The sequence below is a fragment of the Morone saxatilis genome, unplaced genomic scaffold (assembly GCF_004916995.1).
Source record: "Morone saxatilis isolate NCDOM2014 unplaced genomic scaffold, NCSU_SB_2.0 Contig24, whole genome shotgun sequence".
Classification (NCBI taxonomy): domain Eukaryota; kingdom Metazoa; phylum Chordata; class Actinopteri; family Moronidae; genus Morone; species Morone saxatilis.
Genome location: NW_023339807.1, coordinates 25,449,394 through 25,471,444, shown reverse-complemented (window position 1 = coordinate 25,471,444; position 22,051 = coordinate 25,449,394). Strand labels below are relative to the sequence as shown.

At 40.0% G+C, this 22,051-nt stretch overlaps 1 protein-coding gene across 1 annotated transcript; it reads right to left on the bottom strand.

Moving 5' to 3' along the window:
* Positions 1-9,520: 9,520 nt before the first annotated feature.
* Positions 9,521-18,296, bottom strand: nes (nestin). The gene is given in 4 exon segments (XM_035673110.1): positions 9,521-12,995; positions 13,652-13,725; positions 16,433-16,557; positions 17,466-18,296. Coding segments are annotated over 4 exon segments (3,867 nt in total). The 3' UTR covers positions 9,521-10,158.
* Between the last annotated feature and the right edge of the window lie 3,755 nt (positions 18,297-22,051).

Genomic DNA, 22,051 nt, shown 5'->3' with positions numbered 1-22,051 from the left:
GGGTGGGTGGGTGGGTGGGTGCGTGGGTGCGGGGGGGGCAGCGTGACACGTCTAACTTATTTCTGACCAGACACAATGATGTCAATGCATGGGCGTTTTAAAAACAAGCGAAGAGTGAATCATGTTATAGGAAATAAAATGTAATATCGACACAAATATACATCACACAGAAATACATTTAAGAAAAAAAAATTGAAGAAAAAAGTTTAAAATAAATTATAGCTAATATATTGTGTTCGGCTAGTCTGCTTTTTTGTTGTAAAGATAATTTTTTGTTGTTTTTGGAGAATGATATACAATTTGTGTATATTTTCATAAATAAAGTATGCACTGATATGTTATTACAAATTCTATACTGCTTTTACAAAAAAAAGTGTTTGTTATTGTACCAAAGTATCCATTGGTCCCCTCTTACCCTCCTCCCCTTTTTGCGTATGTTTTACCGTATTTTATATATTAAATAGACAAGTTGACCTACAGAAAAGTTTGAGTTTGTGTCATTTCTTTGTGAGTGTGTGTTATTCTGAGTGTGACAGCAGTACCGTGTTGGCACCACTAGATGGCAGTCTGACGTTTGGTATTGCAGGACCCAAGCTGCAGAGACGCAGAGGAAGCTGCTACTGGGTCAAGATGCTCATGTTACCAAAATGTTGACTTGTTTTTCAGGAAATCTGCTTTTTCTTTAGTGCAATAAAGTATTTTTATGTTGTTTAAGATGTGAAATCACTTGTTTTGTAGTAAATGCTTCACTCTTAAGACCCAAAGCGAAAAGAAAAGGAGAGCTTCTCCTCGATATGTTCATTACTTTATAGTGCTTTTATTTTTATTTTTTTTATTTTTATTTATTTGAGTATTTTATGCAACTATAGTTAAATCTATAGTTGGATTATAAATGGTGAGCACTATGCAACCTAATAAAAGGATCCAGATAAAAACATATTCTCATGCAGATTAACCACATTGTCCCCAGACACTCCTGGTAGACGTCATGGATCAGAACACTTGTGTGTGCGTGTGCGTGTGTGTGTGTAATCTCGTTTATTGAGCCACTTTAAGAGGAGATCAATGAAATTTGATACTTAATTGATCTCCAATAGAGAAATAAGCTGTTCTTTCCCTCCTCCTCCCTGTTCTTCCACAGAGGAGGTCAAAGGTCAGGGACAGAAACGGGTAAAGGTCTAAGGATGAGATATTTGGTTAATGTCGTGAAGCCAAATCTGTGATTTTTGGATATATTAATGAAGTCTTACTTGCGGAGCCCGAGTCGCGTGGTTGACGCGAAGAAACTGTGTGACAAAAGTGAGTTCAAAGGCACAATCATTAAGCTGGAGAGACTACATACAGTGCACACACTAAAGGTAGAGATGATGTTACAAAGGGTTTAAAAATATGATTAAAATAGCATATTTTAAAAACATTTAAATATATTATTTCCTTGAGATTAATCACAAGAAAACAGTTTGTCTTATTATTTCAACATAACAAGCAATTCATCTCGACATAAGGTGTCAAAACTCTAAATCAAAGAATAATTATTGTGTGATAAACAGCTTTACAGTAAGTGACAACTTATTGTGATCACAGGAAAAACGGTGTACGTCAACGTTAATGGTCTTCTTCAAATGAAACAGGAGAATTAATTCCAGTGCTTTTTATCTGTGTCAATGTGTTAAAGTCTGTTTTGTCTATTTTTATTGTACTTAAGTAAATCCAGGGGCGTTTCCAGACTTTTTTGGCTGTGGGGCACTGATTTATGCAGGGGTGGCATGAAGTATGTGTCTGCAACTTCTCTAGTCATTGACAGTTTATGCAAGTCCAACACTGTTTATGGACCCCAGGATGCAGGAATATTCAAACACACTAGGGGGAAACACATTTATACTGTAAGTAAAAAGCTGTGTGGGATTAGCATAAAGTGTGTGTGTCTGCAAAGGGAGATTATTGGGTACCCATGGAACCAATTTTCATTCATATATCCATCAATTTTGAGGTACTGGAGTTTTCACACTTTATTTTTCTACATTTCAGAGGGAAATGTTGTACTTTTTACTCCACTACATATATTTCACAGCTATAAGAGCGTAGTACCTAAGGGGGAAGCTTCCCATGTTCAGTTGTAAATAATTCCCGCTAATGGAAGAGTCAGTCTGTAAACTGGTTATATAATGTATACTGCTAAATATTTTTTGTTTTAAAAGGCACGAAATATGCAAACAGCCTTATAAAAGGCACCTTCTAAGGTAACAAAAACATAATGTTTTCTATATTTAGGTGATTATACACAAATGAAAACATGGGTATAAATATTATATTCCATTTCTGCCAATGTCCTAAATGTTATACACTGGACCATTAATTGGTAGAGAAAATTGATTTTCTTTTAAAAATACCAAAAAACACATTATGTATAAAATGTTGTTTCCAGAGAGATTTACGTTCTCACATCATTTGACTTTTTATTTATCTATTCCTAAGGGTTGAACTTCAGAGAGAAGACAAAGAAGGAAATAAAGTTGGTTGGCAAAGAAGGGACATCCATGCAATTGTTCACCCAACCCACCCGGGGCTGACCGAGCTGATCGCAGGCCGTCAGCTGCCACGGTCAGCTGGTTTGTCCACAGCAGCCGTTGGGCTCACGTCTCAGACAGACACATACACTCACACACACTCAACAGACCGCTAATAATAAACCACACACAATCTCAGGCGGCTCAGTCAGACGTCCAACTGGACTGTCCAGGCATTGTCTGTCCAACAGTCACCCATTTTTCCTGCCACAGAGCGATGAAGGCAGCCATTTGTCTGAGGGTGATCTTATCTTTCAGCACTTCACGGGTTAAAATGTCCGCACAATGACTCAAAGTCTATTATTTATTCAAAAGTTTACAATTGGCCTCAGGTTGCAGGGTTGGTGTGAACGTACCTAAAGGTAACCTACATGTGATTGAATAGATTTTGTATTCCCGAGCTTTAACATTAGTTTATTTGTAGTGAATATGGTGTGTAGTTGCTGAGAAACAGAGAAGTAGGCTGGGTGTGAGTCATCCTCTTCCTCTTTCCCTGTGTTCATGGGTGTGGCCTGTCTGCCAGTGCACATCTAACTTCATTTCTAGACACTGATTACATTACTGTGTGGGCATCTGCTACCAGACACACACAAACAGAGGAACTAACTCCCCCTCGTTTCAGCCTACACCACATTTAAAACAGAATTTGTCATGCATTGCTGACTTCAGTGACAGTAATTGTATTATTAGTTATTAGAATTCATGGGAACTCTTTGTCTTTAAAGCTGAACACATTCTTACCAGGGTTCTCCACATGGGTCTTTTTTCTGAGTTATCCTCATAGCAGAAAGGCTCTTTGAATTCCTGTTTTAGGATGGTGAAAACCTCTCTGAAGGTTTCAGGTAATGTAATTTACAACTGTTTATACGGTTATATATATGAAATTTAAAACATTAATATGGCAGCAAACAACTATTTGTTGAAACTGGATGTGAAACACACAGCCCTTAATGAAGAGTGTCCCTATTTCAGACCAAACACTTTACGCAGATTAACTGGGCGTGTAGAGAACCGAGATGTTCACATGCCAAGTGATTAATTAATGAACATGATCTTTTTAATAGTATAATTGGTCTTTGGTGATTAAATGTAACTTAAATGTAACACAATGACTGCCGATTGTTGTAACAAATGTCTCACTAATCTGTCAAATCTGAATAAGGCTAAAATAACCATTCATATAACCTACCTTAATCAGTAACTGGGGGTCCAACTACCCATGCTGCTGTCACAGAGTCAATACAACTTGCCATTGCAATAATGGCGGTGCTGCTAGATGGTGGAACAAATCAAAGATTTGTGTATAGTGGAGTCGTGGCCTGCTGAGCAGAGAATGACGTCACACTCCCTCTGCTTGTGTTGCTATCGCAGCCTCTCTGTGGTTTGTTTACATAGCTGGTCTGGCCACACATGCATGTTAGTATGTGTGAGTCCCTCTGCATACAACTGAGGAGAACGACTGAAACGGCCATTTTATTTTGTTTCTGTCCGCTTTGAATGATGTCATCATATGCAAGGTAATAAAACTAAAAACCACGTTGGAATAATTCAACACTAAATCCCTCATTTTAAGCTTTTCTATTGACCACTGAAGTCATTTATTTAAAAGTAATAAATGTAATGGATGGCCTATTTATCTCCCAGAACCTTCTCAATGGTTAAAACCAGCAGTCAGTGTTAGGGTTAGTTCGTCATTGAGCAGAGACTGTTTTCACCCCCAGTACAATCAGAGGTGGCAAAAGTACACACATTGTTTACTCAAGTACAGATACTGTGTGTATACAGGAAAAAAGACTCCGGTGATAAAACAAGTTGCTGTGTAAAGCTAACTGGGTCTAGTCTCCCCGTATGGTTGGTTTCACCATGTTATATCTGTTGTGCATGATATGTGTTTATCTTGATGTTGGGTAGGGGGGAATTGATTGAGCCTTTTTTTTAAATGTAAGGAGTAAAAAGTAAATGGGGGTAAATCAGTCATATCAATATGGGTGAGACAGCAGCTTGTCAGTATTAAAACAGACTGTGAGCTCAAACATCCAGGTCATAACCTTTAGCAAATATTGTGCAGGATTAGAGTTTCTATTCATGAGTCAGTCTCGCTCATCCTGGATCACAAACCCAACCTGCAGCTGTCGGCAGCAGATTGCAAATCGCAGTGCAACATCACTGGCCTTCTATTTTGATACAGGCCAGTGATGACTGATGACTTGATAGGCAAGATTTGTGGTAAAGTCACATGCCTTAAGGTGTGTTCACACAGAGATAGACACTGGTCAACTCTAAACTAGTGTTTAGGCGAGGCGGCGGGGTGCTGTGACGCAGCTAAACGTTTGTCTGACGTCTTCAATTTAACTTTGGAAAACCCTGTGAAAATCTTGTTTTTCTTGCTAATTTCGGGTGGTTCCACTTCTCAGGATGCAGTCATGTACAAGTGTGGGTATCAGTACAGCGACCTCAATGTGGGGTATGGTTACTGGTGCATGACCAGGCAGTTTGTGATGCAATATTTATAGAGAAGTGGTAACATTTGTACATTGTAACAGATGTGAGTCTAAATGTGGTGAGGTATTAAACTGTGATCAAGCCTTCTAAAAAAAAAAAACATATCACATAAAAGTCACAGACTAATAAATATTCTTCTTCTTTCACGCTGTCTAACTCAACGTGTGATGTTGATTGACATACAATTCATTCACGGGCAGCTCATGTAGGACCTGATCTCTCCAGATGGTCTCATGACTTTAGCGCTCGCTCAGTTGTCATCACTTTACAAGTTGTCAAAGACGTGCATGGATTTACATATTGAGCATGTATTAAGCATGTTTTGACAGATAGCAGGGATATAAGCTTCAGTTCCTACATTACTGTTAAAAATAAAGCAATAGTGAAAAGGTCAAAGGTCAGAGTGTTAGTGTCTTGACTGCTATGCACAGAACCATGGCTTCCACATTGTCTTGTGATTATTTATTGAGGATGAACCTACAGACAGAGCAAGACATCCTAATTAGCCATTCATTTCATTTACTGTGGATATTTAAGGTCCCCAGAGGATGATATACATATTTGGTAACATTTGCTTTGGATGTGTTCCCAAGGCAATTGAGACTTTGGTTTTATTGACAAAATGTTTTTTCTTCTACAAAAACAAATGGTGCAAACCTATATTTTAGTCCCGCTTCTAGTAAAACTAGTAAAACTACACGTTGTTTGTTGGAGGTAATTTAACCTCTAAGGCTCTAAGACTTGTTAGTCTGTGGCACCATATGATTAGTTGTGCTATTCTCTCACAGCTTACATGCACTTTCTTGCCTTTTCTGATACAATGGGGATCTAAAGTGGGAGAACCGAGTGGAGACACCTCCTCAGTCCAGCTCTGCAGCTCCTCCATCACTGACACCAATAACATCAAGAGTAAATCAATGGAGACGGGATGACGGATGGCAGATGGCTACCAGAGCACACACGTACACACACACCACCACAAAGAGCTAAAAGAGGTTTACGTCTCTCCTAATGGACTTGTACAAACACACCTCCCCCATGTTAATCTAGTGGCCACTGGTCATGGTGCCGCTGGACCAGTCGAGCGTGTTGATACCCAGCGTGTCTTAAGTCAACGTTGGCAGCATTTTCAACTGAAATTTTGTTTACTCGAGTGAGATTAATGCCTTTGGTAGCACAGAATTATGGCACCAAGACCTGAAGATGTGCCAGTGTTGCAGTTTGGAAGAAATTAGAACATAATTTGAACTGGCAGAACAAAACGAAGTCTGGTCATGTTCAGATATTTCTAAGTGTTCCTAACTGGTTGTAATTGGGCCAAAACATTATCTCACTGTGCTGATAAGTTACCTCGAACACAACAATACTTTATTTGCAGCTATGCCAAGTTTTGTGGTAACCAGGGAGCTTGTTAGTGAAAACTTGGCACACAGCAAACACGTGTGGTTTGACCCTCAGTAACAGGGTTTTACTGCTTTAAGTTGCCAAGGAATAAAATGATTCATGCAGCCATTAAAAGATACATCCCACCTCTAGAATGATTTAGTTGTAACCACTAATTTGTGCCAAATGTCTTAAAATTTGAGCACTGTGCCAGACTTAACTTTTTAACTACGCTTGAATATTTCAAGAATAGCAGATTCTCTTGGTGCTCATTGCTTTAAATGTAGTCTTATTAGTTAAAGCCAAACTCCTTTAATTAATTCTTGACTGAAACATAAAACGTTTTTGTGCTATTGTGCACAGGTAAAGGTTAGAAAAAGGTTTTAAAAAAGCAATTTTGCCAAGCAAAAAACTGCCTTTCCTAATCAGATTTTGTTCATTTATTAAATTAAATATATTAAAAGGTACTTATGCTATGTGCTAGGCCAGTTTATGTTGAAAAGACAACTACATTTTGAAGATGTTTAAAAGATAAAAGTGACATAGCAGAAAATTAACTGTTCCTGACCGAGGCTTGCACAACTGTTATTAAACCACAGAGCAAAAAGGGGCGGGATTTAGGAAGGAAATGATCTGATTTGCTTTTGAAACAAGCTGTAAAATCGCACTGTACATGGATTTTAAATCTGTAGTAAATTTGTCATTTGATTTAGTTTGTTTTATTAGCAAACAGATGTCAATTTATAAAATATTCCTGATGAGGTAGTAAAGAACCAGAGCTGTTGTCCAAGGGAGGATGTGACACAAGGCTAAATTAACTGCACAGAATAATCTGAGGCAAACTTTCAAAATGTTTCCCGTCGCCAAGTGCTTGCTCATGGTGGTACTGTTGGGTCTCTGTAAATGTTAAAAGGAGTTTCGCTAGACCCTGGCCTCCTATTTGAAAAGTGTCCTGAGATAACTCTGTTAGAATTGGAGGCTATACCAAAGTAAAATGAATGAAGAAAGTGAAGATACACAAACTAAAAAGTCCTTCAAAGCCTTAAGCAAAACTTCCACTTACTGCACATGTACTCCGTACACTTGGATTTTTGTAATACGCATTCAGTAATGAAACAACATAAAGTATTTTATTATTACTAGCAGAGTACAGGGAGAACATATTGATCCCCTGAGAGAACCACTGAAAATTGCTTTTGGAAATTATAATATTAATTGAATTCTGTTCTGTTTTTATGTGTTACTGCTCTCTTCTCCAGTTCCTATCACAGTTAGTGATTGTATGGTGGGTGTCTTGGGTAGGACAGCTCTATTGATAGGCAGAGAATAGGAGCATGCCAGACAGTTGCCGTAATACCATTCCAGCACTCCAGCCTTCTCACAGTGAATACGACCGTCTGTGGTTTCCTTCCTCACTGAATCTCTCATTGGGCAGATTTGGGCAGCGAGCACTTGCTAAAATAGCCATCATTGTTCAGTCAAGTGACGAATGAGGAGGGAGTTGGGAGGGCGGTGGGAAGGAGGGGAGGTGAGGTCACACATTGTTCCCTCTTTTGTACTTTTTTCCTTGGCCGTCTCATGGGATGGCTGTTTGCTTGTGCAGGACCCCGGTGCTGCTTTGTTAGCTTGCCTGCTTTGAGGTCAGTGAGGCTGGGATGTGGCCAAGTCCAGGCACACACAAATACACACAAACACAGCCTTCCTCAATGAAAACCCCAAAGGAAACAGACATGGATGTTGCTGGAAGGCAGCAAGCAGCTGTTTTTTTTTTACCTTGCCTTAAGGATGCAACTGTGTTCTGAGTTAAAGAAAATGTCTGTAGTTTTAGAGGCCTGTCTAATTAATCATCACTAAACAATTCCCTCTTTTAAATAACAGAAATTCCCACAGTTTTCAACACAATCAAAGCCTCCTCCAGGTATTGCATGATTTATGATTTAATAGTATCCCTGGTAAATTTTTATTTTATGGGCCTATAACTTATAGTTAGTGGAAAAAACAATGTGATTTTGTGTTGTTAAAAGGGAAAATGTCTTGAAAGAACTGCTCCATTTAAACCCAAGTTAAATATTCATGAATTAGTCTATTATTGCAAACTTAAATCTCCATATATGCCGGATTGTACACACATGTACCTGACCTGCTGTCTTACAGACCCTAGCAAAATATTGAGGTGTACTAATTGAATCCATATGCATTAATAGTATGAAACTACATTGTTCTTTCCAGGACACAAGGAAATTACAGACCTGTAATATAAAGTGTTTCCTTTATCCTAAATCAATAATATGTAATTTAAATTATTGTATAAAACTGTAAGATGGATTCAGGTCCTCACTGAGTTGCCAACATTTTATTTGCTTAAAAGAGAATCAAAATATATAAGTTAAGCTATCAATGGGCGGTATTAGTGATCAGTAGGGCTTTGTTTTGGCAAGAATCTGGTAATATGATACATATCAGATATTCAGAAGATGAATGTCATGGTTCAGTCATTGTAGGTTGTCTTATTTTGAAGTTCTGTGTGTTTCCTGTTTTATTTTGTACATTTCTTTTCCTCTTGTTTCTGATCCTCTCACTTCCTTTTCCTTGTGCGTTTCCTGCCAATGGTAACTGTTTGCTCTGCCCTCAATCACCTGCACCTGCATCTGATTACCTTACACCTGTTCACTATATAGTCTCTGTGTTTTGCTCGCTCCTGTGCCAGTTCGTCTTTGTCTACTCAGTCAAGTGTACCAGCAGTATTTCTCATGTTCTTATACTTTGGTTTTCAGTTTTTTTGCCTGCCGTTTGACTGGCCTTTTTGGGCTTTCCTTGTTTTGTGGATTACCCGTGTACCGAACCTTGCTTCAGTAAAAAGGAACTGATTTACCTTTGAACCCTGTTTGTGTTTTGAGTTGTGCATTTGAGTCCAGTTTCCAACAATGAATGCAGTCTGTAATTGTCTGACCAAAAAAGTTTTTTGCTAAATATTTGTTTGGAGATAGGCTACTCTGGTAATGTGCATTTTGCAAGTAAACAAGTTAAATGTTCAAATAAAGACACTGAGAGCATGTAATGAATCTACTATTTATTTTGGACTTTAAATGTACCGCAGCAAAAACTGAATGAAAATAAAAAGTCTGTTTAATACAAGCCAGACAAATAGATCATAACAGTAAATCTATCCAATTCAGCTTACATCAATGTCATCTAAACCTCTGACAACCAACCATTCATTCTACACGTGTAAAACATGCAAATTATTATTATTGGAAATGAGATAACTAACCAGCAGAAACACTATCCATCTGTTTGATACACTGTGAAACAGCAGCTCTACAAGGAATCCTACCCTCCTGCTCTCATTGATTTCCATCAGTCATCAGATTAGGCAGAAATCAATAAACGATTTGACTTCCAAATTACATTCTTTGTTCTGTCTTCATGCAGAAATGCCCAACCTTCTTCCATATCATGCACACTGAAAGGGTTTAGAATTAGAATAGAAAAAAAGGGTTAGTCCAATATGTCAGTTTAAGCAAATGAGGCAGTTGCTCACTATCTTTACAGATAGAATTGGCACATTGGTGGTTAGCGTCACTGAGGTGCGCACCAAGGCACAACTTTGGTTTTCATAGTAAATGTATTGTACAGAAAACATAATTTTCCTCTGACTAACACTGATTAAATCTATAACTGGTTCAACTCAAACTTCTCACTACTTTTATATCGGTTCCTCCCCAGATGACCAGGATTCACCCTCAACTTCAGACTCCTCAGAATGGACCAACTCCCCCTCAACAACATTTCTACACAACACCTGCTTCACCTCCAAATGCATCTGCTCCTGCTCCTTCTTAGCAGCCAGGGCTTTAGATGAGTCAATATCCACCCTGGAGTTCCAGTTAACGACATTGGGGTTTTCCAAATCCCCCCAAACCATGTTGTCAGCAAAACCTATATTCTGATTAGTTTGCTCAGGTGCTTCATTACAGGCATCATCTGGTTGATAGGTGGCACCGGTCTCAAAGGAGGACACCCAGAAGTCATTCTTTACACCAGAGCTGAAGAAGCCATGGGGGCCGTTGTCTTTGCCATTTGTGTTCATTAGTTCTGTTGAGTCCTTCACCACAAAGATATTATTTTCATCAGGGACCGTGTTGGGGGAGATCTCGAGGGTCTCCTCTTTACATGTCATTAGATCCTCACCAGAGCCTCCATCATCGTGGTGATAACTTTCAACTGATTTAGGCACATTATCACATTCTTCATAATCTTCATTTGGATCTCTGACTTCAAAGTCCTTACTTGGGTTCTCTAGGACTTCCCATTCAGCTGTTTCTGGAACTTCCTGACAGTCTGCAACATCCTCAATGAGGGGTTCTTGAGATACAGTGGATGGTTCCACAGGTACAACCTCTTTCACCTCAGTGTTGACAGCCACCTCCTGCAGGTTTCCCTGATCTGTTGAAACCTGACTGATGAAGTCACTAAAGACAGAGTGATCTTCTGTTACATCAGCATGTGTCACCATGGACACATTGTTTTCAATCTCTTCCTCCCTTTTCTCTGGTGCTTCTTGTTCTTTATTCTGGACAGACTCATGAGCCAGAGTGTCTGTTTGAGGCACTACCACTAATGAATCACTGAAATATAGGTTCTCATAATCTGTAATTGTAGTGGAAGACGCAACTTCGTGGTTTTTCACTTCAGGCTCTACACAGGGAGTCATGTCCTCTGTTTTTGTTTTACCAGCCTCTTCTTGCTCTGTCATTTCCTCAACAGACCTGCGCTGCTGTAGCATCTCCTCACTCTCACGGGCCTGCTGCTGTGCAAAGTGAGCACTGTAGCTGTCTGTGGCTAGGTTTTCTAATTCCTGTTCCACAAGTCTGTCTGTCTCCAACTCCTCATCGTAATCCACACTTGTGGGTACCATGCGTTTGGTAAGTTCTTCGGTTTCTTCATCCGAAAGTCCCTCGCTGACCATTTCTTCTGCATTTTCTGTATCATTCACTATTGTAGCATGCTCACTTAGAGTCATACCATGTCCAACATCTCTGTCGTCAATATGAGTGTATCCCAGATCATATTCCACATCCAATGCTTCCCCTTCAACTTCTTCACACAGATCTTCCATAGTTCCAAATCTCTTTGACTTGTCTTCGCTCCACGTTCCAGTTCCCGTCTCTCCAACCTTCTTTTCCTGTTCACCTTCACTAGACTCGCTCTCATCCAAGTGTGACGCTAGAGTATTGGCGTCAGTCTCATCACTCTTGTATCGAATCAGAGGACGAGTGTCAGCAAGAGTGTTATCCTGAGCGTAGCTGTCACTCTCCAGCTCTGTCCTCCATGACACAGAGACATTTTGAGAATCCTCCTCTTCATTGTCTTCTTCGTTATCAGGAAGCATGGTATGCTCTTGGTCTAACGCAGCATGCTGTCCATCATTGTCCATGATTGAAGAGGCCACGTTGTCATCTTGCACTACATCTGTGGCAATTTTTCTCTTTTCGTGCTCTTGTTCTCTTGCTGATATGTCTTCCTCTGGTTCAGCATGCTGTCATTTTTCTTCATTCTCTTTTATGTCATCATCTGTCTTCAGATCAACCTTCCTTTCTATCACACTGTCCCATGTATCCATCTCTTCCCCATCAGGGTACAACTTATCCTCAACATCTGTCTCATTTGTTCCTACTATAGAACAGCTTATTTCTGGCATTATCTCAACTGCATCCTCCTTTAACATGTTTTCATCTTGACAAAAGTCTGTCACTTTGTTAAACACTCTTTCTTCAGGCTCATATTCAGACACTGGACTGCTTGTCCTGGATTCAAAGTCTGATCCAAGTACTGCCTCAGTTTCAGAATCTGAGGTTTCATCTTGCACATGCTCTACATCTTTGCCTTTACTCTCTTTCTCTACCCAGGCATCAACTGGCGCATGTAGTTCTTGCATATCTTTTTTTATGGCAGGTATTACAAAAGACACCTCCTTATCAGATTCATCTGAGAAACCACAGGGCTGCTCTGTCATTCTGATATGATAAGGTGTAAGGCTGTGTGAGGTAAACTGATGCTGATTCACTTCATCATTGAAGGGTGTCTCGGTGCTGAGGCTAGACTCAACCTGACAACTGACAACTGACTCAACATCTGGTCTTTCCTCAGGAGGTTCATCAGTAACATTGCTCCAATCCTCTTTACCTTCTTTGTCCCCTGATGTTTCATCCAGAGCCTCCTGCTCATTGGGAGGTGATAGACGCTCAGCATAGGTGACTTTCTCATGAACCTCCTGTGGTCGGAAATTTTCAACGGCTCCATCCTGCAGTATTTTTGGATAAGTGGTTGCTGACTTTGTTTTGTCTTCATATTCAGATTTCATGGAAATCTTAGGAGTTTCACTGAGGGTTACAGGTTTTCTACTCCAGACTGGCATTGCAGTTATCGCTAATGGCCCTTTTCCTGTTATGTTACGGACAGATGAGAGGGAAGTGGTCTTGTGGCTAGCAAACAGCTGGGTCTGGTAATTCTTTTTTACCCCTCGGGGACTGAAAGCTGCATCTATGGAGGACAAAGAGCAGAGCTCATGAATACACAATGAACAAAGCTACTGTAATAATAATGACTGGAATTAGCGACAGCCAGCGGCAGCCGTAACAGAATTTATGTCTTAAATAAAACCAACACATTTCTAAACTACAATTCTGCCAAATATACTGTGTCCTAAGATATTCTCCACACAGCATTGACTAGTAATTTAAATTATACCTGTTAATCTTAATGTGACAGAGATACTGTGGAGAACCTGCCTCCCCAAAGCATTATTAAAACATATGTTCTCAATGGAGGTTAGACACTAATGGGGAGATATTGATCGTCATTTCCTTTCACTGTTGTCTAAGTTACCGGAAGGCAGAGCCATATGGTTCAATAACCTTTGGGGACTGTCTTTGGTGGCTTACATTACAGGACCCAAAGTGCCTACCTCAGCTACCTCAGCCACACCAACCACCCACCCAGCCCAGTTAAACTAATGTCATTACAAATTGTATCAACCATGTCCCCCACTCTGAGGGGCTGTTACTATTATACCCTTACAAAGGGGGAGATTAATGTGGCAAGAAGATAAAGGAGAGTATTTATGCAACATTTTGAGGTTTTAAACACTGCAGTAGTGAAGGCACTGCTGATGGATTAATGTAATTTGCTTTAATTACCTGTGATGGAAATGTTTCTTGGCTGATTTAACAAAGAGATGTCTCCCTTGAGGCTTTCACTGTCCAGCAAAGCTCTGTAGAGACAGACAACAAGAGAAGCCGGTTAGATTCTGTAACAACATGTGAATATTGTGATGCTGACCATTTGGATGAGTTATAAATGGGTGGATGCCGATATGATGCTGCACACAGAGCAGTAGGCAGGGAGAGGAGAGAAGGGCGACTTTTGTTGCTCTTAAGCAGCAGGGACAGACTGAGGTCTGTTGTTATGGTAATGAAGGAAAGGCCCCACCATTGAGGAGCCATCTGCAGCGCACAAACCTCTGCAATCAATTCCTCACACACACATACACACGCACACACACACAGAGGGGACACTTATGCACACCGACACACATGACAGCAGATATTATGAGCAGTCCATGCAGCACTAATACTACTGTCTCCTTTCACACATGTGAACCACACCAGTCTCCATTCCAACACATTCTCTTATAATTAGCTGCATGTCTAGCAATTTAACACATTTACAAACAGTAAGTTCCATTTGCAGTGAATGACATTGAAATTTGTCCTTTATTTTTTCCTCCCCCTTCCCACTCCCCTTTGCTGTTATTCTAGACTCCCATAGCTCATAAATTGGTAGCTTCTAACTGAAGGGTGAGGGTCAATATTGTGAGGAGGGGGGGAAGGAGAAAGGAGACACCACTATAGAGCTCCATAATGGATAAGTTGCTCTGTCCAAGACATCAGAGGTTGCTGTTTCAATGAGATGACCTTTAGTCCAGATGGCTGCACCCCCTGTGAACAGCTCTTGATATTTTAGCTTCTCTCACAGATGCAAGGGTGTTTGTCTACAATGTTACTGAGCAGCAGTGTTAGAATGGGTTAAACTAACCATTTAAATCAGTGTTGACATAGTAGTGATGATAGTTAAGATAGATGATTGTGAGGTTTCACCCAGCTTGTTTTTATAACAACTGTTCGAAATTCCAATATCATATGTGACACTTGTGATGTGATATTCTGTAATCTGTATGGATGACAAAAACGTGCCCACACAGTTTACTGATCATACTAACATTTTCCAGTCTGAGCCACATGGTGAACTAATATGTAGAACCAAATTTAATCTTGAGACATATATGCTTCATGGAACATCTATATCTGATTCTAATGAGATTTCCAACAAAGGAAAACAGCAAATCAGCCTATATACATTACATGTTTAGTTTAGCTGAGCACAAATACTAGAAATGGGGAAACTGCTTGCCTTTGTTAGGAGTTGCAACTCCAAAAGGGCTTTATTTACATCCTGATACCTTGTAAGCTAGTCACCAATAAGGCTGCAACTTGTGCAACGCATGAGGAAGACTTTTACATTAATAGAGTTTAAAGTTAAAAACTCCTCGTAGCATGTTGGATCTGAGCATTAAGGATTGCCATGTGAGCACGAGCATAAACTGAATTAATGATTTTTTTCACAGTAGTTTTAACGACAAAGGATGTTGATTTAATCAGCTCTCATGACGTTGTGAGTGAGGTGGCTTTAAACAAACATCAAAAACAGTGCCAGACTTGATTTTTAGCATGTGAAATAAACATTAAATGCAACATTCACCCCCCACCTGCCTGACATCAAACAGGTGGGTTTCTTGGATCACCAACTCTGGTGAAGTTTTTATGCTTTTGCAGTTTTTACTGTGTGAAGCCAAAGTTTCTCCTTTTTCAAGGCAAACTGACTGACAATAATATAAAAAGCTCCCTATTATGAAAAGGCTGACTTCTAAAACAGAAATCTCTATCAATGCAATCTGCTGTTTCATTTTATATGACAATAATCAAAACAGTAGTTATAATGGATATGGATTTTTCACCCATTGGTCACAATACTTTTGATGGAAATGTTAGAACACAGGATACAAAGCTGACATCTTAAGTCAGTCAATATCTGAATTGCTGTGAATGGAGAGAGTATATATTTAAAGCTTTGAGATTCCACTTGCCCTTGATTTTAAAAGCAACAGATGCAGTATTATATAAGTAATATTACAAAATGCAATGTATGGTGAACATATTGAAGCATGTTAAAAATATGTTTTGATACAGTAAATCCAGTCTGCAGAAACAGAAAATTCCAAATTTAAGCAAATCAAGGTTTTTTTTCACAATCTGATAGGAATCCCTTAAATATAACAACCCCAAAAGTCATTAGGGAATGGATAAAAAATCAATATCTTATTGTAATAGTTCATCACCATCTGGCTCTAATATAATATCTTCTGCTCTGTTACTGAGGCACATGTGCTATATTCTTTCATGTAGGTCAAACTTTGGCCTATTTATGGCAGTTAGACCAGAAAATGATGTTGCTGGGCTATTGTTGTTGTGAGTGTCAAAAAGGTGTGAAAAGGCTCTGCCCTTTGTTACACACTGTTTCTTCTGTGCATAACTGTGCTTCCACAATGTTCAGTCTATATGCTAAGCTGGGCTAAATATGTCATCTCCAGCTCCGTACTTAATCATGTACCTATTTTCTTAGTATTGATCAGTGGCTGGTCAGCCCTGGATCAATATATTTAATTAGAAATGTACAAGGGGGCAGAGATAGTAACTGCTTAGCTCAGGGACCTTGCCCTGTATCTTGGAAAAGTCAGGATATGTGATTTGCCTCCTCTACCCTCCTCTCACCCAGTGTATGTTGGGATAGGCTCCAGCCCATTTCACCATGCAGAGGATAATCAGGAATGGAAAATGGACAGTACTGACAGTGTAGCGTACCTGTACGTTGCGACCTCCAACCCCAGAGACATCTTCATCTGCAGCAGCCCTCTGTTCTCCAGGAGGAGGCTATCAATCTGCTGGCCCAGCTCCTCTTTCTCCGCCTCCAGGCCCTCCAAGTGCTCCTGCCAAAACAGGAAGTGTAAAAGGAAAAGGAAGTGGTTTAAAAGAAGCATTCTCACAGTGAAGTATATGGGGTAAAAATAAACAGCATTTGTGCTACTGTGTGTGTTGTTCAACTGCTGCTCAGGACCACACTGGGAGAAAGCAGCATTGTCTGAAAAAGTGCTTAATTTGAGTGCTTAACCCCTCATACTTCACTGTGACCCAGGACTAATCCCAACAGACCCAACCTATAAATATGAAGCCCCCCATGTCCCTTTCAGACCCAAGTGTTTTCATTCCATCAGAATATTAAGTGAGCATGCTAAGGGGAGGAAAGCCCCTGGGGGACGCACTCACAGGTGCTCCTTAAAGCCTTCAGTGGGACATCTGGCATATTACTAAAGGCCTTAAATATTTTCAGAAAGTTAAATATTACTAAAAAGTTTTAAAAATATCTGTGATGAAGTATTTGATCTTTTAAAACTTGACCAGTCATGTAATTGACATGCAATAGCACAACAGTAAACTCCATTTTGTCTCACTGACCTAAGTCGTGCAGATGTTGATCAACTGTTCATATTCCCCTGTGGTTTGACACTTAATCATTCATCATCTGTGTCTATTTGTGCAATGTGAAGCTACAGATTGCACATTCTCAGAGCAACTGCGAATGACCTTATGAACTCACACAACAGAGGTTCTTCAATTTGCAAGAATTCTTTTTTACAGCTTCTCTAAATTAAGTTAAATTACAAAGTTACGATCAGTTGTTAGGAGCATTTGTGATTTAGTGTAATAAACAATAAAAATATATAGTTATTTATTTACAACCTTTGTTCACTGCAAGTTAAAGTATAGGGCCCCATGTTTCCAGGTACTGTGAATATGATCTGTAGCATCCCGGTAGGTATGGATGTTCTGCTCTCACCTGGAGTTGTTGGATATCCTGGCTGTATTTGTGTCCCTGTTGGGCTGCAGTCTTCTCCAGATGCAGCCTGACGTCCTGAGCTGAAGCGATCTCCTTCTCCAGGGATTGGAGCTTCAGCTGGCTCTCTCGCTTCTCCCGACCCACTTGGCTTAAATGGCTCTTGGTCTGGTTAAGGGACTCCTCTAGCCGGGTTAACTGTCCCTGATAGGCCTCTGCTGCCTCCTGCCATGCCTTGGTGGCCCTCTGGGAGTACTCTTGTCCCAGCTGTAGGAGGTTTGGTGTCTGGTTGCTCCTTTGAGCCAGTGTGGGTGGCATTGTGGCTCTGGAATGGGTCAAAGTGGCCTCCAAGTGAGCCACATCCTCCTGATGGGTTTCAATTAGGTGCCTCATCTCATGCTCCAGCTGACTGACCTTCTCCCTCAGCCAGATCTGTGCCCTCTGCTCCTCTTCCAGCTCCTTCCTGCTGTGCTCAAGCTTTGTCTTGGCTGTCACTTCGGCCTGAGCCTCCCTCTGCCTCTGCATGTCCAGGGCTTGGAGCTCCTCGGTCAGCCTGCCAACCTCCAGCTCTGTGTGGACTCTGTCCCTCCAGGCTGCATCCACCTTCAGTCTCGCCTGCCGCAGCTCTTCCTCCAAGCCCTTCTTCGGTGTCGAGGCTCCGTGATTGCTGCGCCTCAAAGCTTGGATCTCTTTTGCAAGCAGCGCATTTTCCTCCTCCAGGAGTTTGACTCGGCTCAGGTAGGTCTCCAGGCGTTGGTTCAGGTTCAGCATCTGGTGCTTCTCGTCACCCAGGTGGCTATGGTGAGAGGTTTTATGCACCCTGTGGAACTCCATGTCAGTGTTAGAAATAAGAGAGATTAGACAAAACAAGGCCTCACTCAGAGGTATGCTGATTATGATTTGGCAGCCAAACTCCGTGTCCAGGCCTGAGCCAGTGTGTGTGGCAGATCTTGTTTTTTGTCTGAGTGAGGCTCCTGTGAGGCTCTGGTAGTGTGACTGCCAGCCAGAGTCTTCCCTTTCATACTAGAGTTAATGAAGGGGCCGGGCACATGGAGAAGAGGGGAGGAGGGATGGAGAGGGAGGAGACTGAATGCTGGAGAGGGAGGGGAGAGGAGATGAGGAAGGATGGAGAGGGAGAGAGTGGGCTGAGGGAGAGAGAGTAGAATGGTGAAGGAGAGATGAGATTAGAGGGGTGGAATAGGAGGGGTGGAAGAGATTGGAAAGGGCACAGAGAAGCAGTGATGTCATTTCCAAGGTTAACTCTTTCCCCACTGGCACTTTTTCCAGCTGAGGAAATACCTCTGCTGGACCGAAAGATTTTACACACAAAAAATTCAAACGTCATTAACAGGAAGACCTGGGTAAAAGAAATCAGATTACCATTCATTTACAGTATATCCAGAAATGAAATGAAAGAGTCCTAGAGGTTAAAGACTCTAAGACCAGGACGAAGATGTTGATGTCATCACTCCTCTCCTCTCATTTCCTTTCATGCTTGCACTGCCAGGCTCACATAAAGGCAAAACTGCCTGTAAAGTACATCTCAAATTAATTAAAAAAAAGAACAGAAATAAAAGCAATAAGAAACAAACACATATTGATCAAGATGTGTAAGTGCAAGGTGGAAATGGGTTAATGCCTGAGGTTCAGTCAAAGGCAGTGAGAACGTCAAAGCTTTGGTATGTTAAAAGACAATCAGAGATGTACTTTGATCCTAAACCAGAGCGTTATCAACAAGCAGTAGTAATTTAAACTCCATTAAATATGAAACACCTTTCTTTGTCTTTGTGGGACTTTAGCAGCAGCTAAAGCTGAAGAGAGTTTTTTTAAGGTTGAACTTGAGAAATAAATATTACAGTAACTTGACCTGCCGGAAATGACAGTGTGCTTAGTTGATTGAGAAAAGTAGAAAAATTAGGTAATGCAAATAATAGTGATTTTAATGATTAATGATAAAAAAAAGGAATATAATGCAATTAGGACAAATCATGCTGACAGTCAGTAATGTGGTGTTCTAGTCAATTGTGACAAAACAACTGTAGATAAAGTGAGAATTCATTGATCTTCTAATCACATGGTATGGAATTTCTGACACTTGAAAAGCAAGCAAACCCCTTTACCTGTAACTTAACAGTGTTTTTGGAAACAATAGCCACAAACAAGCAGACACAATAACAGTTTCTACCCACAGGCCGTCACTCTGATACCACCTGTTAACTCCAGACACAGTATCAGGAACAGTCCGCATCCACTGTTCCTTTTTAAAACATCCTTTGCACTCTGTTGTACTATTGTCTTACTGTCTACAAGTGTTCTTGTTGTTGTTTATATATATTATATCTGTTCTTGTTGCTGTATGTATGCCTATTTCTGTACACTGAGAGCAATTAAACCAGAGTGTGTACACATACCTGGCCAATAAATGTGATACTGAAGTTGTTATATGTTGGGAAAGAAAGAAAACAACAAATGTGGTGGAACTGCATTTAGAAATGTTAGTTAATGAGTAAGCCAAATAATGAAAAGTGTTCCATAACCTTATCAGCACACCTCAGCAAACAAATTATGTTTTTATAGGCGTTTCACTAAGGATGGGTACATGCCAGGGAAGGTTACAGATTGACCTCCCTATCTCCCTCTAGTGGGCACCGCTCAACACTACAAAAGCCTGTTGTGAGCCAGTATTACAAGGTGACACTGCTAAGTGCACCTTACTCTAAAGTAAAAATGGATCTTGACAAATGTGTGCTAAAATCTATAAAGGTATGAAATAAATTTCAGTGCTCTGACATTGTCAATGCTTGCGTCCTACCTGTGTTTTTTTGCATGTATTGCATCAGTCAGAGATACAGAAAAAACATTTGTATATTAGTTTCAAGGAAGCATAAAGGTTGTAAGCAGATTGATTTGAAGTCCCCAAATCTGTCATAATCAGCTACATTTACCAAGCTGAAGTACCTTTGGCTAAGGAGCTCTTCTTGCATGACTAGGCCTCAATAGGTACCACAAAATGTTGAAACATCCTCTACTTTACTGCACAGATGAACCAAAGCTGAGCTGTCACAAAGTTCTGCTTTTATTAGTTATGTACTCATCTAAATTTCAATTTTGTTCAACCAAAATGCAAACTTTAGTGTCCCTTGATAATCTGAATGCTGTTTGACAGGCCCATGTCGAATCGAAAGACACTGAAAATAAACAAATATGAGCATATAAACAGTTTATTATGATATAATGATATTGGCAGCAGCTTTCTAAAACACATAACTGTCAAACCAGAAATATGAATTACGAAGCTGTACTGTACATAATCACGGACTACATCTCATCTTCACCAGCTTTGTATAACCGGTATGTTCACCTACAGAGTAGTATCTAACTAAACTGGAAATTAAATCTTAATACTATGTCACATTTTTAGAGTTTATTATGCAAGACTGTCAGCAGAATTTATACTGAGGAATTTTATATTTCAGGTATAAAAGCAACATGAAAAAACAACACATTAACAAGTTCAGGAAACTGCTTTTGCATATTTTACTTCCTCTTCGAAAGCAGAATCACTCACTTTGAAATTCATATTTGTAACTGGAATCCACTTCCATGTTACTTTATACAGATAACAAAGCAAATGTCACCAATACAAATCCAATGTATGTTCTAGACACTTTACATTCAAACTGGAAGTCAAACTTTTGAGATACTTAATCATAGAGAAAGGTGTTCGTTAAGGGGATATTTTGACCTATAAGTGGTGCTATAGATGACAAATAACAAAATCATTATGAATGATCACTTGAAGACCAAGAATATCCATTTCATAGTATTGTGGCCAGTACTTGCCATAATGTATTGCCCTGTAGCAGTGTGGAGGGGGGATTTTCTTCCCATATGTTAATGTTGTTATACATTTTGGTTTAAGATCTAATTAGGGAAGTCATATTGACCACTCTCAGCGGAGACCTGGCCTAGAAAACTGCAACATGACAAGCCACAAAAATTGCAGACACAGTAAAAAAAAAAAAAAAGATAAAAAAATAAAATCCAGTTAAAATCTCATAGTAGGAAAGATCAAAGTCCAAATTTGCTCTGAAAGCATTCATACAGCCATCAGCTCCTTAGCAAGCTCAACAAGGGACCAAATATACTGAATATAAAACTTGGCTGAACAAAGCAGACACAAACCGTACACACAGACCACAGGCACATACTGGACTTTATTTAATGACATTTGATATGAGCACTGATGAGTACAAACATCAGCTCATATTGGAGCAGTCACGCTTAAAGTGTGAGAAAATGTTACGTCAGTCAAGTGTCAAAAGCACTACAATGACACTGTGTGTGGGTTGAGGCATGAATTGTGTTTCCTGATAGCACACAAAGCAAACATGTAAAGTTAAATATTAGTAGACCTCTTTCTGTATGTACACTGTTTCTAATGGCATTTTTTATCAATGTTGTTGATGTTTCCTTAACACGGGAACACACTGTATATGGTCTGAATATATAATAATTTAATAACCAGCCATTCGTGTATGCAAATGACTTTTTCAACCAAAAGCAGAAGTTCTTAATTACAAGGCAGT